This window comes from Crocodylus porosus, unplaced genomic scaffold (assembly GCF_001723895.1).
Source record: "Crocodylus porosus isolate Cpor-Errol unplaced genomic scaffold, CroPor_comp1, whole genome shotgun sequence".
Lineage (NCBI taxonomy): Eukaryota > Metazoa > Chordata > Crocodylia > Crocodylidae > Crocodylus > Crocodylus porosus.
Genome location: NW_017728886.1, coordinates 65583506 through 65611307, shown reverse-complemented (window position 1 = coordinate 65611307; position 27802 = coordinate 65583506). Strand labels below are relative to the sequence as shown.

At 42.4% G+C, this 27802-nt stretch overlaps 2 protein-coding genes across 4 annotated transcripts in view; one reads left to right on the top strand and one right to left on the bottom strand.

Annotated features, from left to right (window-relative positions):
• Positions 1–17756, top strand: part of SGO1 (shugoshin 1) — a 20200-nt gene extending 2444 nt beyond the window's left edge. Inside the window, exons 4-10 of one of the 3 annotated variants that reach the window (XM_019535908.1) lie at positions 714–818; positions 2257–2321; positions 4174–4319; positions 7184–8050; positions 14715–14831; positions 16707–16893; positions 17130–17756. In XM_019535908.1, the coding sequence (XP_019391453.1) occupies positions 714–818; positions 2257–2321; positions 4174–4319; positions 7184–8050; positions 14715–14831; positions 16707–16893; positions 17130–17271 (1629 nt within the window). In that variant the 3' untranslated portion in view covers positions 17272–17756. Of the gene's footprint in view, positions 1–713; positions 819–2256; positions 2322–4173; positions 4320–7183; positions 8051–14714; positions 14895–16706; positions 16894–17129 lie in introns of those variants that run through there. The other 2 variants (XM_019535899.1, XM_019535916.1) reach the window with 2 other exon arrangements.
• A 2686-nt stretch (positions 17757–20442) lies between these two features.
• Positions 20443–27802, bottom strand: part of KAT2B (lysine acetyltransferase 2B) — a gene marked incomplete at its 5' end in the record, with an annotated part of 84413 nt that continues 77053 nt past the window's right edge. Inside the window, one exon of the mRNA XM_019532857.1 lies at positions 20443–22450. Within this exon, the coding sequence (XP_019388402.1) occupies positions 22257–22450 (194 nt within the window). The remainder of the gene's footprint in view (positions 22451–27802) is intronic.

The following is a 27802-nucleotide window of genomic DNA, read 5'->3' as shown; positions in this document are numbered from 1 at the left end:
TTTTTTAGAAACAGATGGCCAAAATTGGGTTCCTAAATCTGTATTTAGGCTTCTGTATAAAAAGCTGATTTCATTTATTTAAATGGAATTGTTCAGAGCTAATTAACTAAATCTTGATGTCTTGTTAGGTATATATGTCTTCCTTCTGGCCACATTTTGTTTCGCCATCCTGTTTTATCGTCATTTAATTAACTTTCAGTCATTGAACTAGTGTTAAATATTAATTTGAATCAAATATTAAAAGCCATTGTGTTTTATTACCTTATTTTTATGATAGTTATATCTTCATCCTCATTTACGGAGTCTGTTCCTCTTCAGTTTCATATTTTAGTCGCATATATTTATTAGTCCTTTTACTCACCTTAGCACGGTAGTAGTAAGTAGCAGTATGGTATAGTATAGTAGATGGGGGAAGTATGATTTTTATTTTTTATATTTTCAGATTTCTAAGAAAAAATCCAAAACATTAATTGAATTTATGTTTTCATGAAAAATTTGGCATAAGACACTTTTATTTTTATTTTTATTTTTTTTTATTTGACATTACTTTTTGGGGGGCTATTTCTCTCTAACTGTAGGGGAAAAAAAGAAATTTTTGTGCACCTTTGCTATAATGTTATATAAAAGGATACTTAAAAATCTAATCTTAATAGAGGGACTGTTATGTGGCTTGCCAAACATAATAAAATTATTTGTTCTTTCTCTCTCATTAGACTAAACTGTCAGCTTTGAGCAAGATTATTTCTGAAGTTGCTGAGAAACTCTTGGACACGGCTGACCTTCTTCGTCCTGCACAGGACTTGTGTTTCACGGCTCTAGTTAAGTCCATTCTGTATTTCCCCCCCCCCCCTCACATTTAAATGAATTGTAGAAGATTGTGAGGGGCTTTTTTTCCTTAGGATTTTTTTCAAAAGTGATCTAAGAGCAGAAGTCCCACTGACTTTCAATAGAACTTCTGCTCTTAAGCAGCTTAAGCACTTCTAAAAATCCTACTCTTTCTAAACACAAACTGGATGTTTGACACTGTTCAGAAAATTAAGGTGGAGAGCTTTTTGCCTAAAGTATATCGGTGTGATACATCAAACTAAATGACTTAATACTATAGACCTGAAATCCTTCCATCAGGGCGGGAAAGCAAGATGCTGGCAGTACAGTAAATAAGGCAATGCAATTACTTAGGGTTATTAGAGGCATACCTTAGTCCAGACTCTACATTTTTTTACATGTTAGTAAACTATAGAGGATCCTTTTTTCCTTTTTTTTAATTTTAGGGGACAGAAAACTCTGACAATATTTAGCTGTGAAGATGTTACATCTCTCTACTCTGTCATTTATAAAAATAATTTCTGAAGGGACATGCATGTTTTTGTCTGTCTGTGCCATATTTGGCCCAGATTTGTTACTTTTTCTACCAGCTTTTAGATAACAGTAAAGGTCCTACAACAAGTCATAAATTATTCTTTTAACTGCTGGGTTACTAAAACCTGACTTGAGATTTAATACTTTTTTGCTTAAAAACATACATGTCTAAGCTTATGACTTTGTGAAGTCTTACCAAAAGGGATTTGAAAAGAATGGCACTATACTACTATATTTATAACCAAAAGGGAAATTCTGCTGTGAGAGCACTTCAACATAACTTTTTTTTCAAAATTGACTTTAGGATATGTCAATATCTACTACAGACCTTCTAAATCTGTATATTGTCTTTCTTTTTTCAAGAATTCCTGTAGAACAGTAGGTGCTCATCTTAATGTTTTACTCATTTAAAAAAGGGGAAAATTGACCACCATTAAACCAACTACCAACAAGTAGCTATTAAATGCACAGAGCAAGTCTTTTTATTTCTATCACTTTAATAATGAATGATTATTAACTGTAATACATATAATATTTTCAGACAAATGGCTTAAAGCAAGGTTGTCAAAGATCCACCCTATGGAGTCACATTATCTGGCCCCAGAAAGGCTTCTGGAGGGGCTGGGAATTTGGGGCAGGGTCCCTTGCTAACTTCTTGTGTATGGAGCCCCATTGGTGGAAGCAACAGGAGTATTAATCCCTGTGATTCGGGAGCTCATAACAGTTAATATTGCTGTCATTTGTCTCGCCATTGAAGGTGGTGGGTCCAGATCTGGCCTGTGAGGAGCCACCCTGCTATCTAAATACAGTTTGTGGGGCCAAGGTTTAAAGGTGTCCCTCTTTACTGCTAGTATGATACATTACCACTTTATACAGCAAGATCTATTTTGCCCACAGAACAAGAGAATGTGTTCTTCAGCACATGAAGATAACTCCAGTATTTTAAGACAAGAAGATTTTTTGTAAGTATGTTTATGCATTTATATTAATCTTGGAAAAGTTTGCTGTAGTATATGAAATATTCTGATTTAACATCCTTTCAGGCCATCTTAATAGTAGTGAAGGATGAGCCATGCTGACTAATAAGATGGCAGGCTGCCTTTCAGTCCTCTTGGTCACAGTGCTCTAGCTACCCTGCATCTCGCTTCTATAACAGGGTTCCGGGCACCCTAGCCTTACGGGCTATGTATGGCTCCAGCCGCTCCTTTACCACACCCCAAGCCTCACCGATACCCCAGACATTGTTCAGTCTGTCTGGCTCTCTGTGCCCTCTCTGGCGCTCGGGCTCTCTGCAGCCCCCATCTCTCCCCACACCCTCTAGTGCTTGGGCTTTCCGCACCCTTGTCTCGCAAGCGCGCCCCACAGGCACTCTTCAATCACTGCCCCCTTTGCTCTGGGGCCTCTTTGCACTGCCTCCCTTTGCTCTGGGGTTACTGCAGCCTTGAGGCTCAGGTGGTTGTAGCCGTGCCTGGCCCCAAATTTCCTCCTCGGGGTCTCGAACCCCCTTCAGGGTTCAGGCAGCCTCAGCCTTACCTGGCCTCTGATTCTCCGTTCCCCTTCTCAGGGCTGGGGTCAGTGCACCCCCAAATGCTATGCCCTCTCTGGCACCGGGGTCCCCACATGACCATGGAGCCCCTATGAGGCCTCATCCAACCCCTGATAGCCTCACCCAGTCCTCCAGTCACAAACAGTAAACAGAAAGCTCAAGCCCCTAGGCTGCAGCATAAATTAAGCCATCCAGCTATAACCATATTCAAGCCTGTCACAGGGTTTCTCCCTTTCACCCGTAACAACTGCCCACGCATCCTAGCCTCTTCCTTTTCCTCACTCCAGCAGAGTTCCCACCCCTATGGCTCAGCCTGGGTTTAAATGGGAGCCAGGCCTTACCCCTTCCAGTCAGCTGACTCACCAGTTTCCCTGGCAACCCACAGCTATGCTTCTTTATTACTACTGTGGCTGCCCTGGTAACCAGCAGCTGGGCTCTTTACTGGCTGCTCCACAAGTAGCAGGCACCTCAGTGCCCTGCTACACACCTCCACTCTTTATAGGAGCAGAGCACCATAGTGCTCTGCGACAGTGTACATTTGTGTTGCTATTACTGCTTATTTTGAGGAAAGATCTTGATTGCTGAAGTCTTGTTTGTGTGTTTGGGCAATAAAATGTGTCTTCATTTCTGGTGTATGGCATTTGCTTAGTGATTGATGGGGCAATCCCTAAGCAAAACTGTTCCCTAATAAACTGAAGTGTCTGCACCTTCTTCAAAAATCAGGTTAAGGATTACTACTCTTGAAATATCTGGAAGAGTTGTTCTGTTCAGTGCAACAGAGAACTGTTGAAGAGTGAAGATTATCGCTTCCACGTATATTCAATATCATTTGACTTTGGGAGGGTTGGACAGCCCTGTTTTAGAAGGTGATGGTCAAAATCTCTCGTATGCAATAAATTAGTGGTTGAATTCCTGGAATTTTGGTACAGGCATTTTCCAAGGATTAAAAAAATGCTAATGTTAGCTTTATTTTTTTAAATATTTTGCAGTGCTAAAAAGTTGAATGCCTATACAGACATAAATGTTGGAGACGAAAATCTAGTGGCAGGAAAAAAAAAAAGGCTTTCACGTGAAAGAACATAAAGAAGTTTAATATTAAATTAAACCAAACATGCCTTGGCATAGCTCTCATATGAGATTTTAAGTACTTTAACTAGAATTGGTAAAGGATTAATATAAAAGGAAGTAAAGGAAGGAAATTGCTGTAATAAAGAGATAAAAATTAATTGTCCTAAGACATGCAATTAACTTTCAAATCTTGTTCCTAGGAGACTTCCACAACGTGTTCTTGTTGCAGATACCAGCACAGAATGTGAAATGCTTAGAAACGGAACAGAGAATGATACTGATACAAATGATGCATATTTTGTACCGTATTTGTCGCAGGCCCTTACAAAAATGACTACAGACACAGGTAACCAAATCTAAGTACAGATTACATGTGTGTGCATTTTCCTTTCCATTTAAAGCTACAGTAATATGTAATAACTTTTTTATATATATACAAATAACATAGTTAAAGCTTCTAAGCAATGGTCTTTAAACCATCCCTTTCATTTTCTTTCTGGATTTTTGGCTTTCCTTTTTTGGCTTTTATTTTGTAAAATGCTGAACTTTAAAAAGAAGAAAGGCTAAAATTAGCATGCTATTCAGTCCACGTTTGTACATCGGTAACTTTTAAAATAATGAATTTTTAGGTTGTTTGATCAGCACTTAAACTTCCTGAAGGACAGTAGGTATGTAGCAAATATCGAAGATGCTTTTCTTTTTAATCTTGTGGAAGAGGCCTTCTGTATTGGTTTCCCTTGCTTTATGCTGTACATGTATTCCTAGAAAATGGTGCATGACTCAAATTCGCATAAAAGGAACCCACTCTACAGTGTAACAAATAGGGATACATTCCAAGATGTCAACTGTACTGACCCCTGCGCCGCTCCTGGGGCAGGTGCAGCTGCAGCTGCCCAGCAGCCCTGAGTAGTGGCCGCAGGCACTGCTGCCAGGTGGCTTTATGGCTCAGCTCCCAGGGTGCTGCACTGACAGGACTGTACTGGGCTGTGATGTGGAAGAGCTGAGCATGGGGTTGTCCCTGGGCTGGGGGCTTCACAGCGGCACCATCGTCATGCTGCCCCTCACATGTGGCGTTAGCACAGGGATGGGGGGGAGCCCCCCGGCACCCCTGGATGAGCTGCCTGGGTTCCAATTGTCCCACCACCTGGCCTGGGCCCCGCTCCCTCCCTCATTGCGGGGGCCTTGGTCCATTTCCCCCCCCACCCCAAGCCCCTTCACCCCCTCCCCCACAGACTTACCTGCTTGGGGGAGTGGGGGTGCATGCACCCACAATGCACCTCAAAGCAGCTGATTGCGGGCTTCTACCACACTGATCACATCAGAGTGAATTTACCTCTCATATAATTAATTTTTTTTTTTGTAAAAAGGGTCATCATAGAAGAGCAAATTTGCACATACAGAGGGAAACCTGTATATGCTTGCCCAGGAGTTACAAAGTTTCTGGCTGTTCTTATCTCCAGGGTTCCTGGTTTTCCTTGATTTAAAAAAAAAAATTGCAAATTCTCTGATTTAACACCCCCCTCCCACCGCACCCAAATCCTTGATTAAAATGAAAGGCTTCTTACTCTTCCACCCGCAAACCCCTGCCAGAGGAGGCCCCCAGCTGCCAGGGCTACGGGGCCAGGGACCCAGGTTCACAACCCCCTGCCCCTGGCAGGTGGCAGTGGCTGCTGCAACCAAGCAGAGCCTGGCTCTGCACTCGTCCTCCCCACCCAGCTGTGGCCTCAGGAGGGGCCCACTCCCCCCCACTGCACGCACTTCTGGTGGGCCAGGGCTGACTCGTGCCCTCCAGATCTGTGTGTGGGGCAGGCTCGAGCTCCTGCCCTGCTGCCCTCCCCTGGGGCCTTTGCAGCCCAGCAGGTATCATTTGGTGCTGCAGGGCAGAGTGGGGCCATGCAGGAAAGTTGTGTGCAGCTGTGAGCTCCACACTGCCCTGTGTTGTTGTCCCTGCTGCAGCCATGTATGCAGGGGACACATTGCCAGGGCAGCGCAGAGGTTGCAGCTGCAAGCAGCTTTCCTGTGCAGCCCCACTCTGCCCTGCAGCACTGGGTTGCACTCCCTGGAAATACAGGATTACAAACTTAGTGCATTTTGTATGCAAAGTTAGTGGAAATTGTATGTCCAGTATTACGCTTCTGGAGAGTATGTAGCTGGAGGAATGCTCCAAAATAAAGCTATAATGAAACATTTGTGCAGAAAAAGAAAATAAATTAAGAATGAAGCTAGCCAATGAAAACATTCATAAACGCCACCAGAGGTTGTGAGGTGGGGAAAGCATAGACTAGAACAGTGTTTCTCAACCTTTTAAGTAGCAAGTACCCCCTAACTTCTGAAGATTTTAACAAGTACCCCAAAACTCAATTTTCCAGGGGATTTTATATTTGCAAACTAATGTGTGCCATTTGTTGGAAGAAGGGCTGTGTATATAAGGCCATTATATGACAGATGTCTGATCTGGTATGGGTAGGGTTGCTACCTTTTACACCAGGGGTGCACAACTCAAGTATGTACCTGGCCTAGAGGTGATACTGGCCAAAGCTAGGAGGCTAAACCCAGTGCCGTGCAAAGTGTTGCATGCCAAATTATTACCGGGGAATTTAAAGTGCCATGCAGTGGCACACTAAATTTTTTGCCATAGTTTTGAGAGGAAAAGAGGGCAAGAGAGAGTGATGAGGTACCTGCATACCCCCTGCGTATCTCTCTCATACACCCAGGGGTACGTGTACCACAGGTTGAGAAACAATGGACTAGAAGGCAGTATGTCATGTAGAAATTACGTTGTATACCTGCTGGTAAATTTAGAAAGAATAACCTTATTTAGGTACAGGTTAATGTTTGCTGTTGGTGCACACTTTTTTTTTTCTGTAACATGATTGTAAAATGTAAAATATTCAGACCTGAACTAAAAAAAAATGGCATTACCTAATGCCAAAGCCTTCAAGAAGGGCAAAATATATTTTATCTTCTAAGTACATGAATTAAACTAGAGTTATACCTTGAAAAAACTGGGTCCTAGCTTAGCTTGGAATTCCTTTCTGGAGACTCTGTTATAAGGGCTGTTTCTGTAGTTGCTTTTATGCTGTGAGTCAATTGACTTAAGAAAATTCTAAGATTCAGAAACTTAAGCATTTGGGCAAACTGCCAATAAATTAAATAACTCCCAAGTCAAAAATTCAGTTTGTATACTTATTTTTTTCCTTAAATCTTAAGGACAAAGATCTGATTTTCATCTGGATAAACTGGAAAAGTGTAAGCTGAACAATGTTCCTTCCACGAAAGACAATATGGAAGTTGGTAATATGTTACCAAAAAATGTGTCCACCAGGCATCGCTATTCAAAGTTGAAGACTTGGAATGACCACTGCATCTATAATGTTGACCATTCAGAAATGCCTGACTTGACTAGAGAATTTTATAAGCAAGATGAAATTGGACTTGAGGAAAGTTTAGAAGAAGGTAATATAGAAACTATAGAACCAAATCTTTCTCAACTAAATAAAAACAAGATCAACTTGGAGACAGTGGTGGATCAGGCAAATAAATTAACTGACATGAACTGCTTGGTTGTAGAACCGAAACTTAAACAAATTAAGCTTAAAAGCAGAGAAGACTGTCGAACAAGGAAAAAGAGAGGAAAATCAGAAGGAGCTAAAAATCAAAATTCCAGAACAAAATCCAAAAAGAAGCAAAACCAGGATGAACAAAATTCTTCAAAAGAAAAGCTGGATTCATCTGTTAACTCAAGAGATGCTTATGATTTTCTTTTGGAGGAGAGTGTCCATGTCACACCTTTCCTTCAAAATAAGGTAAATAATAGGAACAATGATCTGAAGGACAGAAAGGATCTATCTGAAGATGAAATAGACAGCAGTGAGTTAAATGACTCAGAAGTGGATTCAAAAGATAGCCCTTTTGTGCCTTATCAAAGGAAGTCAAAATACAGGAGGAATTTGGAGGACGGCAACGATACAAGCCCAATCCCAACAAGAGCACAATCTAAGAGACTTCTAGTTTTGAATCAACAGAAATATTCATGTGAAGAAGAGTCTGAGAGTACTAGAAAAAACAAATCTATTGGTAAGTAAACTGTTCAGAGAGCACATATATTTAAAGATAGTTCAGGTGTGAGGCAAATCAGAAAACCAAAAAAACATAAAAATAAAAAATAAGTGTCCTAGATTGCACTATGGTGTAGTAGAGGGGTGCTCAACACCCGGCCCACAGGTCATATCTGGCCTGCAGCACCCTGTTATCCAGCCCACAGGGCTCCCCATGAGTTTGGAAACTTGACAGTGGGGAAGGGGTGGCACTACTCCCCTACTGCCACATTTTCAGACCCAATGGGAGCATCAGACCTATGAGAAGCACCAGCCCTGTGCACTGGGTTAGGTGACCAGTCCCAGCAGGCAGAGATATGAGGGGGCACTGCCAAGCTCTCGGGGTCCAATCCCAAGTATGTGGGTACAGGAGGGGATGGGGCCAGGTCCCTGGCATCCAGTTCCCAGCTGGAGGAGGTGGGGCTAGGGCCCAGTCCCACCATCCCTATGCCAAAAAGGCTGAGCACTCCTAGTGCTTCTAAATGAAACTTCTTTGTGTTCCAGATCAAGACTTTAAACAGCCTAAAGAAAATCACTCATCTAAAAACACCATTATAGAAAGACTGTAATCTGTTACAATAGGTCATTAGCTTTGCTGTAGTTAAAGTTGTGAAATGCTAGATGTTTCAAAATGGCTCTTCTAGCTACTCTAAAACCCAAATGTTTAACTTGGATTTTGTTTTGCTTAATTGGGATGGAAGAAAGGGTTAGTGACCCAAACTTAGTATCATTAGAGCATGGGATTTCCTACATCTTCCTTAAACATCAGCATTTCAGGAAAATCTCTTGGGATACATCTAAGCTCTGCATAGAACTTATTTGCGTGGATACAGGGATGCACTAATGCAGCAGCACTACTTCTAGTTTGGAAAGAGGCACAGCATGTCTTGTACCACAGCACTGCTTTGCAGTGCCAGCATCTCAGCACGGTACTACCTGGTACAAAATACACTCTATCATCTCCTTACGGTTTCCCTGCCCCCCATGAACTGGTTGATGACTAGAAGTTCCTGCATTATAAAGTTTGGGATCTTGGTGGCCTGACTTTACAACCCCTACCTAGCACTGGCTATCCTGCCTGCCATGCCCCTTAAGAGAAGCCTGACAGTGAGGCTGGGCTTGCCACTTTTTCTCTGCCCCCCCAAATAGTTTTTTAGAGGCTGCTATTTAATATGTTGGTTTTTATACCTTGCTCCTCTTCTGGATGTTAGGCTTGTGCAGTTTGGCAGGGCTCCCACTTAAGCTGTTTTCATTACTACCCCAAAGGAACTTGCCTTTGTTGCTCCTGTTTCCCCCAGATGGGGCAGTTGCTGTCATCAGGGCATAGACATGTAGCCAAGTCTGGATGCCCAGATTTAGACCACTAAGGCAAAAAAGTAACAGAATGCCCCCAGAGTTCTAGTATACATACAGCTTTTTGTCATGCTAACCTAGATGCTTAGGCAAAACTCGGCCTTGGTGAGGCCGCAGCTGCAGTACTGCATCCAGTTTTGGGCTCCACAATTCAAAAGGGATGCAGAGAAGCTTGAGAGGGTGCACAGGAGAGCCATGCACATGATCAGAGGTCAGGAAAACAGACTTTATGATGAAAGGCTGAGAGCAATGGGGCTATTCAGCCTTAAAAAATGCAGGCTTGGGGTGATCTGGTGGCCACCAGGGGTGCTCATCAGGATCTGAGGGAACATCTGTTCACCAGAGCCCCCCAAGGGATGACAAGATTGAACAGTCACAAACTCTACTGTAACCAATTCAGGCTGGACATAACAAAGAACTGCTTTACTGTCCGAACCCCGAAGGTTTGGAACAGACTGCTGCCAGAGGTGGTTCAAGCACCCGCTTTGAATGCCTTCAAGACACATTTGGATGCTTATCTTGCTGGGATCTTATGAACCCTGCTGACTTCCTGTCCCTGGGGCGGGGCTGGACTCAATGATCCTCCAGGGTCCCTTCCAGCCCAAATGTCTATGAAATCAATGAAAATAGCAGAATGCCACCTCTAGTGAAGACTAAGTGAAAGCAATGTTTTGGAATGAATGGTTCAGGCAAGGAAGAAAATGTGGTATTGTTTAGCAAATCAGGGATAGTTTGTGTGGCATAGTCTGAGTGTTTGACTTTAGGCCACATGGAGGTAGTTGCCGATTGCTACATGCGATCTAAACTAGAGGCCTTTTTTGGATCGAGGAAGACGTGGTCTACTATATGAGCTCTCTTCCCAGGGTGTTCTACTAGAGCAGGGGTGGGCAATTATTTTGGACAGAGGGCCACTTACTGAGTATTGGTAAGCCATCGAGGGCCACATGACAGGAAGCCAGGGGCAGATAAATATTAATTTTCTAAATTTTTTTAGGGGCCCCACAGGCTAGATAGAATGGGCTCGCAGACTGCATTATGCCCACCCCTGTACTAGAGAATCTAAAATGGCAGAATGCTAGTATGTATGCAGTTAGCGTGTTGGGGAGAACTCAGAAGAGGGCAAAATGAAGTTTGTTGCAGGTATATCTGATACACCTTAACACTTGTAGTTCCTGGTTTTTGGGAGTTTTGAGTGTAGCTGAACTCAATATTCCAGAAAGGGACAAACTACCACTGAACAGCCTCAATTGTTAAGGTTTGCATTTGTAGTTAATTTCTCCTTTTTTTGCAGATCTTTTTATAAAAGTCTTTTAAAAGAAGGAAACTTATTTTAAAGTGATGACTAGAGAATCAACATTGATCTAACTCAAGGGTGGGCAATTATTTGGGCACATGGGCAATATAAGGAGTTTTGCTGAGCTGTCGCGAGCTGGGTCAGCACCCTGTCCCCTACAACGGCTCACCAAAACTCCCTGTGTGGAATGGGGCCATCGGGTGGCAGGCAAAGCCAGGATCACAGGGTAGGGCAGTGACAACGTGGGGCTATGGCAGAACCGTGATCCACTGTCTGCACAGCCTTGCAACAGAGGGCCTTGTAGGGAGTGGACTGGGACTCTGCCCCAGCCCTGCACTGTCACAGCCCCAAGACCTGGGCACAGCTCCCTCTCCACCTGGCTGAGCACCCTGCCCATGAGACTCCCAGCCAGTCTCAATAGAGATTCTGGGATTGCAGGGTGGTGACAGCATGGGACCAAGGTAGAGCTGCTGCCTGCGGAACTGGGGTCTTGTCGCTGCCCCACAATCCTGGGGTCTTCATGGAGACCAGCTGGGAGCTGCATGGGCAGGGCGCATGGCCAGGCGGAGATGGAATTGAGTTTGGAGCAGAGATCTTGGGATGGTGACAGCACAGGGCCAGGACAGAGCTGCAATCCGCTCTTTGCACACTCCTGCCTGTGAAACCAGTGCCTGTCACAGTGACCTGTGGGCAGTGACTTGTAGCTTGGCCCTGGCCGCATGTTGTCACCGCCACAACATCCCAGAGTCTTTTCAGCCCCACCCACCTGCCTGTGGCTCCATCCCAGCCACCTGGCCATGCCCTTCCCATATGGATCTCAATCCTGGCAGTGGGTGTGGAACAGATGAGCTAGAGTACTGCTGCTCCAGCTCCACTGTGCACCCAGGGGGGCCACGTGCCCCCTGCACCTGACACAGTCTGGGCTGCCTCCCGCACATGGGCTAGACGGGACTAATGGACATACCGCAAGCCAGGCAAAATCCCTCAGCGGGACAGATTTGGCCTGCAGGCCGTATTTTGAGACTAACTTGAGAAATGGTCTGAGATAAATCGGGTGAAATTCAATAGGGCAATAGGGACAGAAAAATTTCTTGCACAGATATAGAATGGGGAAGGATTGGCTAGGCTGCGGTGCTGCAGAGAAGGACTAGGGGGTTACAATGTGTTCTTGTTGTAAAATAAATATATATATTCAACAGCATATTGGGTTGTATCAATAGTAATGACATTTGCAAACCAAAGAAAATTATTCTTCTCTTCAGCACTGGTGAGGCCTCACCAGGAGTAGCATGTCTAGTGGGTTTGGACTCCACACTTCAAAAAAAAAAAAAAATGTGGGTTGATTAGGAGTCCAGGGGAGAGTAATAAAAATTATTAGAAACCTGGGAAACATGACTTATGGGGAAATGCAAAAAGAACCAGGGTTATTTTAGTTTGAAGAAGATGCAACTGAGGGAGGGATTTGCTAAGTCTTCAAATACCTGAAGGACAATTACAGAGAGGATGGAGATAGGTTTTGTCCATGGCTGGGAGCAATGGCCTCAAGCTGCAGCAGAGTAAATTTTAGGTTGGAAATTAGGAGAAACTTTCTTGGTCGAGCTGCCTAGAGATGTATGGAATCTCCATCCTTGGAAACTTTCAAGAGCAGGTTGGGCAGACACTTGGCTGGGGTGGTTTAGTCAGGGGTTGATGCTGCCTCAAACAGGGCCTGGATTAGCTGACCTCCATGAGATCTCTTTCAGCCCTGATTTCCTGTGATCCCAAACAGATTTAATAGTTTACATATCATTTAAGACTGAATACCTTGTTACTTAAAGAGGTACATCCCCCATCTGTTTGTGCCCAGTTTAGCATCTCATTAAAGCTTGTTACTTTGTTATTCAGAGCATTGTGAGAAGTTGCTGATCAAGCCACTTACCATTTTGTCCATGCAGCAGGGTCTCTTCCCAGGCTGTTATTACTGCTGCAGCAACCAATATGGGGGGGTAAAAGCATTCAGTTATGGGTCTTTCAGGAGTAAGTAACAAGTCCCCAGTCATGTTAGGCAATTTCCTGGCTGTCAAATAAGCCCATTACAGTTTAGATTGCACATAAAAATATGTGTTCTCATTTTGTACATAAGACATGTAGCAGATCATATATGGCTTTCTTGTGAAAGCAAAAAATATACATTATCAAATGGGCTATATAAAACAGAACTGAGAGTCGGTAATTTGCAGGTGTTTTATTTTCCCCTGTCCCTGTTGCTAGGAATAGATAGGAAAGCAGAGGGCAGACAGGGCAGGGACTGAACCAGGGATTAAAAGGCCAAACAGCTAATGAAGCAATTAGCTACATCTGGCCCTAGGAGAGAGGGGCAGAGGGGACAATCATGTGACCAAAAGGAGGCTGAGCTGGGGGATTTAAGCCAGTCTCTGAGCAGGCTGGGGAGCAGTCCCAACATGCAGCAGGGAGGGGAGCCTGAGACTGGAGTTGCAGAAGGCAAACACAGGCCCTTGCAAGCTGCCGGTGATGAAAGGTAGGACCTGCAGGCAACACACTATCCCTGGGGAAACTATTTATGAAGCAGTTGGCTTGTGTTTTTTTCCATTGCATTTTGGACTTGTAATTGGAGGACTAGATTATAGCTGTAGGGAGGAGGCTACAATGAGGGGGTGCCTGAGAGCACTTCCCTGCAATAGATACCAGAAGTTGGCCCCACACCAGAGGGGTGGAGAGTAGCAAAGTGAAAGTGGATCCGTAGGGGAGGGGGGCTGCTTTCAAGGCAAAGCTGATCCCTGAAGGCTGAGGTCTCAAATAGAAGGTTAAGGTGGAGGGTATGGTCAGAGACAAAGGAGCCATAGCTGTGACAGCTGAAACCCCGAAAAGTGCCTGGAATCATATACGAGCACCCCCTGAAAGGGGAAGTACTAGAGAGGGAGCAAAGGCCGAGGATGGTGCTAACTTGATCAGCTGGAACATGGGTTTTCTCCTTTAAGGAGAAAAACACAGGAAACCGCAGGTTTTTCTCTGCAGGCTGGCCGAGTTCCAGCCTGCAAGGGGCTGGGAAGAGCAGGGGGCAGGCAATGCTGCATGCATGCACATGGCAGCTAGGCGATTTAGTGGAAAGCTCCCTCCAGGTATGTCTGGGAGGGAATCGCAGGCGATGCATTGAGGGGGGTGGAGGGCACAGGTGATGCAGGGGGAAGGGGCATGTGGGCCTCCCAGACTTCTGCACCCACAGTGGGGTGCAGGGCTGCAACTGGACTGGACCAGCTCCAGGCAGGACCCACCTTCACAGCCCAGTGGGCAGGACCCAGCACCGCCATAACTACCAAGGTGAGGTGCCCCCAGCCCACCCAGCAGCACTAGGGGACACAGTTCCACACTGCTGCACCTCACATTGGTGGCTACGGCAATGAAGTGCTCCCTCCCACTCTGGGTCCCACCTACTGGGCTGTGGGGGTACCAACCCACATCACCTGTGCTCACACCCCCACCCACCCTCCTGCCCCCATTCCCCACACATGCTGGGGGTGGTGAGGACTGTGAGTTAGGAGTGAGGGACACTGGCAGGGCCAGGGGGCTGTGGGTCAGGAATGAGGGGCACCAGCAGGGGTGTGAGGGCTATTGCTTGGGAGTGAGGAGCGGTGCCAGGGTGCCAGCACATCAGAGCTGTTCAGCACCGCAAACCAGTGGGGGGCACAGTCACGACAGGAGCCACATCCTGGTGAATGAAGGGGGCAGGGGACCTCTGATATTCTATGATAAAAAAAATCAAAATTAAATGCCAAAATATACAAGTATTTTGAATTTCATGTAGTATAATGATTGATGCACTATTAGGTTTCCAAATAGCTTTAAAACTAAATATATATCAATAAAACATTGTGTTCAGCTGATACCTATACATCTTTCTATATATGTATATTAGTAGTGTTTTATTTTAACTGAAGGAAAAACATGGATTTCTAATCAGAGGGTCTGTTTGGGTGTTTTTGTTTCTCTTTTTAAACAGAGAAAACCAGGATCCCTGCTGATCAGGACCCACAAGGTCATGCCCAGCCCCAGAGACCACTTTCCCCCAGCAGGCAATGGAGCAAAATCAAAGTTGTGGCAGGCAAGACGCCTGGAAGTAAGGTGACACCAGGTAAGGACCTACAAGCTGGGTGAACCACAAGGGGGATCAGTTACCAAGGTAGCTACCCCTTCCCTCCCTTGGCTATCACATTCTAGGCAAAACGGCAAATATCCCAGAGGCTAATGATTCCACAACTAGGAAGATCAGCCATAAATCTAACACTAGTGAAAGCAGATCAAGTAAAATCGCATTCACCTCTGCATAACATGCATAAAGAGATGAGAATTCCTCTTTTAGACAAGTATTGTAGTATTGCAAAGGGTAACTTTTTTTTATTATTTTCTATTATCGTAGCACTTAACCCACATATGCTGTACCAACATAAAAATCAAATATCTAGAGTGCAATCATTTTTTAAAAGTATTGCTAATATCCACCCTTCCTTCAGGAAGTAATTTATGCATTAGGATCTGATTCAACAGAATACTGCTGATGTCAAATAACTTCTAAAACTATTGTTGTTAATTTTGTAGTGAGTTTTGACATTGGGGAGCTTCTAGAAGACTGGAAACAAGCAAATATGCTACATTTAAAAAGAATGAATTGTATGGCTTTACTGTAAAGGTTAATGTAAGCTTGATAAGCCTGACATCAATCCTGAGGGAAGTCATAGTAGGGATAATATGGGACTTATTCATAAATTAATACTAATGAACATTGTGACAAGACTTATTTTTTATAAAACTTATGTTTTATGGGCATATACATTTACTGCATAAAGGTATCTATTCTAAGAGATTTTACATATTTCTTCTTCACATTCTGAATAATGTGAGCCCTACATAAGATGCCCATATGTAGAGAATTAAAAGGGGCTAACTGTTAAATCTCAAAATAGTTCTAAGTGGGGGGTTGATCTTTGGAATGTCTAATAGATCCCATGGGGATCAGGTATTGGCTCAAAGGTCAACAGCAGTGATTTAGTAAGAAAATCAATTTGCACCATCTGCAAAATTTTACCAATGTTTAAGTGGTAAATGTTGAGGAGGACAGATTGATTATACAACTGATCCAGATTCCTTGGCAGATTGAACTTGTGAACCTGTTTTAATATACTTAACGCAGTTCTCAAATTAACTGGGTCTCTGACCCCCTTGGGGCCTCTTCAGAGCTCAGTTCTCTCATTTCCCAGGCTTCTAGTCTTTTTTGTAGCTCTTTACTCATTTAATCATCATCATTGGAAGCATGGACACAGCAACCCAGTAATGGCTTCAACACCCAATGCAGAGGCAATATACTTCCTCACTTCAACTTGATATTCCAGTGCCTGTGCATCCAAAGATCACGTTAGCTTTCTCTTACCTACCATCTTGTAATGAAAGCTCATGTTCCATGGTTTATTGTATAGGATCCCTGCATGCTGTCAGAGTTTAGGAACTGCTGTACTAGAGACCATTATGAGTAAACTAAATGTCTACTGCCTACTATTAGTACAGAAAAACATTATCAAATGGTTGGAAGATGAGGTTAGACAAATTGAAACTAAAAATAAGGGGCAAATTTTTAAAGGAGTAACTTTTAAAACAATTTACATGTAAAATCTGCTCTTTTCCTATATCATTTAAGGTTCTTCTAAATAAAGTCTAGCTAGATTTCTAAAAACGATGTTTTGAGCAGAAGTTGTGGGCTTTCTGCAGAAATTACTAGCTGAAATAAGAAGGTTCAATGAAGTCAAAATGTGGGATTTTTTTTATTTTTTGTGTTTTAAGCCAATTATTAGAGCTCATTGGTATTGAGGACCAGACATCTTTCTCTCAATGGGGAAATTTCAATCCTCAGTTTAGGAAGTATTACATGCAAGTGAATTTAAATGAAGAATAGTTGTAGAACAATGCAACACTAACAATAAATATTCATTACATCTTTCAGCTGTGGTACCTGCCCAGTCATCTGAGGGTGCTCGTCTTTCTCTCTCTGATGTTACCAACTTCTCATTTCATGACAAAAAAAATAGCATGTCTCAGCCAGTCCTTAATAGTGAAGAAAGAATAGGAGCTCCCAAGTGCAAACGCAGATGTACTGTCAGTGTGAACTATAAGGAACCAAACATTTCTGGGTTAGTATATTATTTGCTGTTATAAGCTGTTGAGGGCTTATTTACAGGTTGGGCTTGTTAGTGGACTTGGATTTTGTGGGGAAAACATCTTAAATTTGGAGGCTTGGGATTTGCAAATTTTGTATTACTAATAAGAATTGTAAAATCTGACTTCCAAGCTGTGAACTACATTAATGTTTTTGCATTTTTAACACTTTTTTTCAAAATTTTACAATTTCACTAAATTATTTTGACAGGAAACTCAGAAGAGGAGATCCATTTACAGATGCTTGTTTTCTGAATTCACCAATTTTCAAGCAGAAAAAATCTGATGGAAAGAGTTCTACTAAAAAAAAATCTCTGTCCAAATACAACGAGGTGTTTGTTGGTTGTCACTGAGAAATCCTTGGACACCTTGCTGTCAAATTTTGAGACTGAAAGTCTGAAGAATAAATTTGCTATATAAATTGGTGCTTGTAAAAGTGCCTTTACTCTTATGGTCTTGAAATGTCTCCTCCTTCAAACCCCAAGAGGGAAATATAAATGTATGTTTGTACAGAAAAGTACATTCCTCTAGCATATTCTTTAATTTTAGGTTGTACAGGAATTTCAGTAAGGGATAAAAATGTATCCTTTTGACCCAAAGATCATGTTGGGTTCTTTTAATCTAAGCAGTAATTGACATTGTGTTTGGTTAGATGAGCAGCTGTGTGTGAATTAGGACTTTTGAATACTAGATTTGTCAGTCCCTGCTTGCCATAACACCTTAATTGATTATAGATAAATGATTTGATCACTTAAGTGTTGACTGTAGATATTTCTTTTGTATTACTTAAACTGCTGTAATTTTAATGTTGAAGCTTATAATAAACATCTTGGATGTTACAATGTGTCAAAGAAATTTTACTTTAATTGAAATTAGCCAGTTTTTGAAGAATGGCAAAAAATCTCAGAACTGTAAAGAATGTGTGTTTTTTCGTAGAAGCTGGTTTTTTGTTTTGCTTTTTTTCCCTGTGATTCCAGATAGTGCACTGTAAGTATCATTTACAAAAAGATAATGCCAGAAGGCAATGCAAATCTTAGCATGCCAAGCCAAAATGCTGATTTACTTGTATACCAAGCCCCCCAAAATTAGGCTTCCAAAATTGGGATGCATGTTTTAGCAGAAGCTTACTTTCTGCCCAAACAGAAACACCCCACTTTGTTTCCTACCCTATACAATGTTTAAAAGCAACTGCTGGGCATCTACTATTCAGGCAGCTGCCTGAATGACTTAATGGCTTATTGCTATTCATTTCAGGTGTTAATGAGTTCTCTCCTCTTTAATGGTCTTGATATTCCACTAATCAAACTAGCCTTTGTTCCAGTGCCTCTTTTTTTTGCTGTTCCCAGTCTTATTTTTGCAGTGCCACAGACTTTTTAGCTATTTTCAATCTTGTAGAACCACCCTTGGGGTGACACAAGTGGACATAACTGAATGTATCAAATTATGATCTGTTTAACAGTTGTCCTCACTGCCCATAGTTATAGTGGTATGGACACTGCAACTGTCCTAGGCTGATGTACTCAATCAGATAAATGCCAGTGTTTTAAACAAGGTACATTCATGACATCTTCTATTTTGTTGCTTTGGTGGAATAAGGAGTTTGATGAGATCTTATTCTGAGCATCTGCTCAGAAGATTTTCATCTGAATTGATTGTGCCAACCCCTTCCTTTCCAAATGTTTCTTTTTGTAGTTCAGAGTCCATCAGTCTGCCACCTTCATCCCCCCCTGCCCACCCCAACACTCTAGTACTGAAATCACAAAAGAATTATCTTCTTTGGGAACAGATGGGATGACAGGACTTGGTCAAGTTTAGACCAGATCCCTTTTATCACCTGTATCAAGGGTCAGGTCACATACACTGATGACTCTTTCATGTGGTCTCTTGAATATACAGGGTCATGAGATGCTTACTGAGGCCAACTGGATGTTCTGGCATTTGAGTAACTATCCTGGTCTTCATAGCAAAACCAACACTCTGGACATGTCTTTTTGGCTCTTCCATGAAAAAAAGCATAGCCACCACCATGGTCCACAAAATGCCCCCATCCTGCACATCTGATCTCATTAAGCACAGTAATATCAAATCATGCAAGGTCTCAGGCCACAGGTGCTGTCCTTCACTAGATTATAGAGTCAGACCACAGAGTGATCCCACTAGACAAGATTTTTCTAATGGGGTAAAATGAAACATCATGCTTGGGGCATTTATGCTTAGATACAGCTGGATCTATTGCTTCCATACATTCTGTGTTACTTCAATTCAGGCTCCACCACAGGTGGTATGGCTGCTGCAGGGCAACAGGCAAAGTATCTGGAGGGTGACTGGAGCTGAATCAGCCCTCGCACTCCTGCCAATGAGCACCATGTACCCTGGGGTCCCCAGACAGTGCAACAGGTCATGTCCCTGGCCACAGCCTACTGGTAGTCCAGTAGGGCAGATTCAGCCTGTGGGCCTTGTTTGGTACCCTTGTCCTCGATAAATATCAACACCCTTCTTGGAAGAAACTTAAGCAGATATAACTTTTGTGGTATTTTCTGTATGTTGGATTACATTTTGTAAATATCCACTGCTGTAGAAGCCCAGTTCTAAACAGATCTAGTATTAGGCTTTTCCAGAGTATGGTTGGAATAAAGTAAAACTCCTGAAGGCACGGAAAGTGGAATTTACTTACAATAAATATACCTTAATTACAACCGGATTTGATGGGGACGTACTATAATTGTATTAGTAACTAGGCATCCAAGTTTTGGTTGCTCTGCCTATCAAAACCAATTAACATCAGCGTATAAGGGGCATCTCAGAGGACTGGTAGCTTTCTATCAAGTAAGAGGGGCAAAAGTCTTTACATTCTTGTTTTCCCACATTTACCACAGTAAATAACCCAGAAAGTTGTCCAAAGCTTTTGCTTGCTGCACTCTGGCTAATACGCCAACAAGAGACCAAAAGCAACCACCAAGGTATTCTCCCAGTCCAAACATCAAGTGGGGCAAGACAAATTAGTTCTTACTCCAAGTATGATAGATGTTTTTCTCTAATTTCATCATTCCTTTCAAGAGCATTAACATCCAAAATTGTACCAAACTGAATAGAAGTGGGTAGTTAACAGCACACTCTACAAACACCAGTGGGCTATCAAATGCAAGAAATGGGAACCATAGAAATGCACACATCTGAAGGAGAAATATAATCCAAACTTCCTCAGCTCTACTGAACAACTAAATCTAAAAGATTTATTCAAAGACACTGGTGCATGAGTGTTTCACCTGAACTAGCGTGAAGCAATAACTATTTTCTTTTCAGGCTACTGAAGCAACAAGTAGAAGCACCCATTTCTTCACACCATTAAAACTCCCAAAGAATTCTTTCAGTGCTGAGTATCAGCCTACAGACCAAACTTTAAAGCAGGCACTTACAATGCAACTGGTACATAAATGAGTCTGTTCAAAATATGAAATTATAAGGTGTTTCAGAGCATATTTTTAAATGCAAAAACTGAGGAAATCTTTTCAGAGCCATTGAAATAAGAGACCAAAATAATTAGGCTTTTATATATTATTTAAAACTACTCTGTTACCAGTACAATATATTAATTTTACAAATGTAAAATTCATCAGCTATTAAAGCATTTTCAAAACCACACATCCTACTGTAGCTTCATTGCACAGTATCTATGAAAATATTAATTTTTAAAATTAGAAAACAAATGTTTTCAATTATAGAAGAGACAATCTCATATAGGGACAATAAGAAAATCTACCCAAAAAATAAACTTTCACAGGATACCAAGCTTAACAGGTGCATCCATAGGCCCAGTTTACAAAAGAGTTTTTAGCTGCTACCGGATGCTATAATACAATATTATCATTGTACCTTAGTTACAAATCTAAATGTAATTCCGACTGATTTCTTATATTAAGCATGGAGGCAATTCTAATATTAACAGTTCTGACTTTTGTACCACAAGTGCTTTAACTAGTTCTGATAACTACTTGCTGAAGATTTAGAACTGTGATTTAACATTGCCCAGGGATTTTGCAAGTACATGTTCTTCGTCACAATGCAGTATTTTCAACCTGATAACTGCTGAACTTTACCAATGTAATGTCTGTAATATAAAACATCTAGAAATGCAAGTTAAACTCTATTCTTTACAAATTTCAGTTGGAAAAGTAATGTCAAGTGATCATTTATTTCTGGCCTAAATTTAGTCTCTATTAGTAGGAAGGTAAGTACTTCCTATAAGTAGTGTAAGTGGTAATGTACAGAAGTGCTTCGTTTGATACTTAGCGATATACTAATATGAGCTGTATAACTTTAAATATGCCCCTGGATCTAAATACAACAGTTAATAAAATTATTTACAGTTGGGCTTGATAGAAAATCCAGTTAACCTCAGAGGCATACATGATAAGATAGAGACTGTAAGAGGGTGACATTCTGTATGCACAGTAAGCTAAAATCTGCATCATCTATCTTGGGAAATCTAACAAATTCTTCAGTACGTGGAACAGAAAATGGGGTGACTAATTGAAATACATAAAAAACGTAGCCCTATTAGAGTAAATAAAGGCAAGGATAGTATATACCTACCACAGTTTTTGAAGTAATTTCTGGGAACTTACGTCCTGCATAAGTCGATACAACATTCCATATCTAGTCAGAGAATATTTTTTTAAATAGTGGTTATGAACTCACAAATTATTTGCAGTTAAAATATTTGTCAAAAACAAAATCCATAGAAAAGTTTGTATCTATCTAGGATTTCCTTCTCATTTAAAGCAGTTCCTTTCATAGAGCCAATTGCTCTTCTCTCACTACACCTTAACTGCTGAGTGCCTCATTTAAAAATATTTATAAGATTCTACAATGAAACATTTAGACAAAACATTTCAGTCTTTGAATTAAATTGCAATTTTTTCTTAATGTTATATTTTACTGGAAAAAATAAAAACTATTTTGCAAATAGATACTGCATTAGAGAAGATAAAACATTCATGGTTCAGGAATTTTCTATCCAAATCCCCAAATATGTGCAATTTGCCACCAAAAGTTTTGAGGATATATCCAATAAAAACCTATTATTGAACATACTGCAACTGGACATGCAAAAGAAGTTTAACAGTAATGTTAAATATATTATAAAGCATTATTTTAATAAAATAAACATTTTCTATTATTTTAATATAATACATGTTTGCAAAACTAAAAGGGTTTTAAAAGTGCTAATTATAACACATAGTTTTCTTAGTATATATTAAAAGTTCTGTTTCTACTGGAAATGGAGTAGTACATCTGCCCATAAGTAGGCACACTGGCTGTAAAAAAGACAAAATTGTCATTTGTCAATTAATCCAGCTTCTTTAATTTTTGTGTAGAAGAATTTCTCCAGTATATTGGCACATTTGTAGTATTCACTCTCAGGAGGATTATACTCTCTGCAGTTTGTAAAGACCCGCTGTAAGTCTGCCATGAACAATTTCTTAGTCACGTAGTACCTATTCTTGAGTCGTTCGCTCATGGTTTTTAGATCTGTATGGGGGGGAAAAAAAGATTAGCAATCCTTGATTCCTGAAATGTTAAGAATGCATGCAGCAGTTAAGATGCACTATAGTTGCTGTCTATTTCTTTCTTTAGGTTACAATCCTTAATTACTTTTGTTTACTTAGGTACTGATCGCCTTCCCATTGATCCCACAGCAAAACAGTTACTTTCAATAAAGTGGGATAGGGGTTTTAATCACATGAGCATCTTTTTCCATGACCATGTGTGTATATATATATATATATATATATGCAACACCTAACTTTTGCCTCAATTTTAAGACTCAAAGGAAATTTACAAAACACTTTTCACAGACAAGCCTATGAACTTCACTTCATTAACTTCCTGGATACAAAAAATCATGGACTAAATATAGATATTGGATTTATGACACATTATAACCTGCCTGACAAGTGATTCCCCAGGTATCTCTCCACTATTTACCTGCTACATTCAACCCCCTCCCACCCTAGCTTGTCTTTCACCCACTGACTCCTCTATCTACATCTTCACTGACTCCTCTATCTACATCTTCACTGCTTTCTTGCATGTATACCAGCCTCTTGCCTCTTCATTCATTCCATCCAGGAAGAGCACACACCAACTGCAAATGCCTCCACAGCCTAATGAAGGGTATTTAAATCCAAAAGCTCACTAAGAAGAATTTTTCCAACTATTTGAGTTGGTCTAATAAAACACATCAGACTTACCTGAACAACCTTGTCTGCCAAGGGCTAAAATATAAATATTTGTCTGATATTCTAGTTGTCTTTATCCTCTAAGGCAGGGGTTAACAACCTATGGCCCACAGACTGGACCCAGCCCACCAAGCAACAATACCTGGCCTGTGAAACCAGGATATCTGCAGCAAATCTGCAGCCAAGGATGTTGGTGCCAGGCCAGCATACAGCAACCGCTGGGTCAGAAGTGGTGGCACACATTTGGACCTGGCTCTGTTAAATTTAGTCTACTACTCCTAGAAGGTTGCTAGCTCCTGCTCTAAAGGTGCTGTCCTTAAACTATTATAAGTATCAGCTGTGAAGGGAATTCAGCACTGGCCAGGATAATACCCTACAAAATGTATCACAAAAATATCAGAATAACAAACATCATAGTCCATTTAAGTTAATACAACAAAGGATAGGTATCTTTGTTTATGATAAGCAATAAGTACAGGATCTATGTTATACATTTTAACTACTTTCACAAGTTTGTAATTAGTTAATAGATAAATCAAAGCAAATATGCAGGGTTGTTTGGGGAAAAATACAGTTTTCTGTAAGCTAATTCAGTTTGTTTTACTGGCTACCTTTGAAACAGGATCGCAAGGGGTCTCCTGTCAAGTCCCCTGTGTTTACAGGCAGTTTTTTGCCCAAGGAATCCCAGAAATCACCACTTCTAATGCACAAAACCAGAAGTGCCAAGAACACTTCTACTGTGTAGAACAGTGAAAGGCCATGCCTGCGCCATATGACTAGAGGTGAGAAGTTTCTAGAGAGTCTGAACTCTCAACCTTGATGAAGTTCTGACCTACTTTTAAGGTAGTCTGAGCACGCACAGTGTATAATGGTAATGCAACTGTTTATCAATACTGATCTATTAATCAGGCAGTTATGATAATGTTGCTTGTATTGAGTTGAAATATTTTGAATTGATTGGTCCTTTTAAGTACTGCCCAGGTTTGAATTTGATTGGGTATTGTGAAAAGGGGGATGATTGGACCACTGGGTGAATGACAGGTGGTGTGATTAGAAGGCTATAAATCCTGTCCAGAGCAGCCAGCAGGGGCTCGGGCTCCCTCTCACTCTGACTGGATGGTTCTGATTCTGGGCTCTAGGAGAGTGAGAGTTCATCAGGTGCATGTTCCTTGCTGTGACCCGGTCATTGGGAAGCTGCAGTTGGGTAAAGTATCACCCTTTCCCTATTTGAGGTGCTGAGTACCTAAGCAGGGAAAAGCTAGAAATCCTCAGGGACTGTCAGAGGGTTTCTCCTGCTCACTAAGCCCAGAGTGTTCTTGCTGCCATCCGTGGCTTCTGGGTTGTCTGTAAAGTTGCACGGCAGTTAACTGTGTAGTGACCGAAGCTCATTGTAATGTGTAGTTGATTGGCTGTGTGACCAGAGACATTGGGTTTGGGATGTGTGTTTGGTTATTGTCCCATCGGGTGTATTTTATTGTGTTGTGGTTTGGATGTTATGGGAATATTGCATTGGGTAGATGTTGTACGGGTTTTGTTGTGTAATACAGCTTATATTGCACAAACTACCTGTGTTGTAGTGTGTAGCTACTCTTTCCAACTCTGAGTGGGGTTGGGCAGTAGATCAATGCTAAGGGAAATTAAGTTACTTTAACACTCCAAACCTGACTACCTGTGGGTCATAGAGGATTAACGATCCTCTGGATTCATTAGTTAATTGGCATCTCCATGGATGGTCCTTCGACTGCACTTGCCCACACCATGGTACAGTACCACAAATATGGTCTATATATCTTAAGACAAGACACACGACCCACACTGCAGAAGGCAAAAGTTCCTATGGTCTACAGTTCTACTCTAGACTGGTCCTTCACTACCCCCATTCTCCTGTTGTACATGTGAGGCAGAAGATAGGGCAGGCTGGTACTTCACAGACTAATTAATTCAAAGAACACAACAGCCTACTTTTTCAGGTGCAATGATTATAAATGAGCTAGTACTGGACGCAAGAATTCTGAAGTCAAGATGTTTGCTGTGTGCATTGAGACGCCCATACCCAGAACCCTCTTCCAGTTCACAGCTACTTCACAGCAGTGCTAGAGCTGGGCTCTAGAAAGTTCAAAGTTACTTGAAAAAATATCTAATATTTGCAAAAGCAAGTCTTACATATTGCTAAGAACCATGATGGCAATGGAGATGTTGGAAATAGCAAAACATCTCTCATCTCAACTAGAGGGATAGAACTAGTAGAAACAGATAGTACAGATGGAAACAATTCATTCTTGTCATTAATTTGCAATAAAGATGTGACCTCCAGAAGGGAGAACAGCTCTACAAAAAGTTACAAGTAACATCAAATTATTTCAGAAAGGAAGAAAAATTAAGTCTGTTAAGTTTGCATAAGCATCCTGGGAATCTTAAATATGTGTGAAATATTGAATCACTACAGTAGTGGTGGTCAACCAGGGGTACTTAAAAAGGTCACAGGAGGTACACAGACCTAATATGGCTGATAAATGATGCAGCTGGGTACGGGTGGTAAGCGTGTTATGAGGGAAGGGGAGGGGGAAGGGTTCATTCGAAGCCCCAGCAGTGAGGAAGGGAGTGGGGCTGGGGTAGACTGAGCCATGTTGGGGGTGGCTCCTGCCACTGCATGCACCCTGGAAGGGCATGGGGGGTCATGTGCCCCCAGATCAGCGTGTGCGGCAGGGTGGGCTGCTGCTGTGGGCTGCGGATGCATCGGGCTCTGTCCAGCAGGGGCTGGGCCAAGCCGTGCTCAGGGCATGTAGCAGTGGCACTGGGAGGGGCTGCAGCCACTGCAGAATTCCCCATAGCCCCCTCCCCTCACAGCCTCCTCTCCCAGCAATGCCCCAAATGCAACCCGGCACTAGCCCCAGTCCCCAGCAGCATCCCACCCAACCCCGTATGCAGATCCAAGGGCACATGCCTCCACGCCCTCCTGGGGGTGCGTACAGCAGCGGGAGCCACCCCTTCCCATACCCTCCAGATGAACTGCTCGCAGCCTCAATCAAGGCCCCCCCATTGGTGAAGGAGGGAGTGGGGCTGGGGCAAGGGCAGGGGCTGGCTCTGCACAACCAGGGCAGAGTGGGGGATGCAGCCACGAGCAGTTCATCCAGAGGGTGTGGCCGGGGGTGGCTCCCACTGCTGCAAGCACCCTGGGAAGCATGGGGGTGTGTGCCCCCAGATCTGTGCATGGCCTGGGCTCAGGGCTGCACTGTGCTCTTCCCAGTGGGGGCTGGGCTGAGCTGTGCTCGGGGCAGGTGGCAGCAGTGGGAGGGGGCTATGGTGGGGGCTCCAGCCACCCCAGAATTCACTGTAGCCTCCTCAAACCCCCCTCCCAAACCCCAGCTGGAAAGAGCCTGGTGCCAGCCCCAGCCAACAGTGGCAGCCTGCCCTGTCCCGCACGAAGATCTGAGGGCACACACCCCCCATGCCCTCCCAGGGTGCACGCAGCTGCAGGAGCTGCCCTCCTGAACCTTGCCCCAGCTGGGCAGTCCATGCCCCAGCCCCACTCCCTCTCCAACATTGGGCCCACCTGCCCTACCCCAAGCACAGACCCAGGGCCACACACCCCCATGCCATCCCAGCATGTGTGCAATGGTGGGACCTGCTCCCCAAATGAGCCACTCGCAGCTCCATCCCATGCTCTGTCCTGGCTGTACAGCCCCAGCGCCACTCCCTCCCTCACCGCAGGGGCCTCGATCTGTCCTCCCTTCCCCTCCAGCTCCTTAAAAACAAGAAAAAAATATAAAGGGGTACATGAGCTGGAACTTTGAGAGAGAAGGGGTACACTTGTTAAAAAAGATTGAAAACACCTGCACTACAGCATGCAGCAAAGAAACAGCTAACAACTGCCTCCCCCTATTAATAGAAGAGGGGTGAAAAACTCAGGGACAGGTTTATCCACTTCCTATCAATTATACTGCCAAAACCTGGACCACTTTGCATTTGTCAGGTTGTAGGTTTACTGCTGTTTGACATCTGTGCTTTATTCTGGGGAGCATTCCTACCCAGTCTTCACTAACCCAAACTCCTACTTCCTTCAGTAAAATGGAAATCAGCTAGATACTTAGCCAACCATTCTCCTGTCTCTCTACTATTACTAGCAACCCTTTGTCTCCACTTATCTTTCTGTTTCATTCACTAAATGATCGAGCCTGTTCTATATAAAAATTACTTAGCAGGCATCTTTTTCCATACACTAAACATACATGAAATCATTAAAATCATGTTTTTATTTGAGTATGCTGATTCCAAAGAGCCACCAACAAGAATTAATATTTGTACTGTCAGTATATAATAATCATTTAAAATAAAGTATAAATAAGGGTTCAAATGAGTTTTGATTTCAAATGTCTGCAGTAATCTACAAATACCAAACACATAGCTGTTTAGGGAGAAGTATCAACATATTGCTAATCTTGATTCATAAATCCTTTGATTCATTTTAATTAAATGGGGTGTTTCATTATAGCTACCTAAATAAAAACATACATACTAAGGAGAGTTGATTTTTTTAGTTTCATTAAATTTAGTGGTGCACACAGGTATTTAGATTGTAGAGAAAAAAATTCTGCAGGCTTTTATGACACACACACACACACACACACACACACACACACAC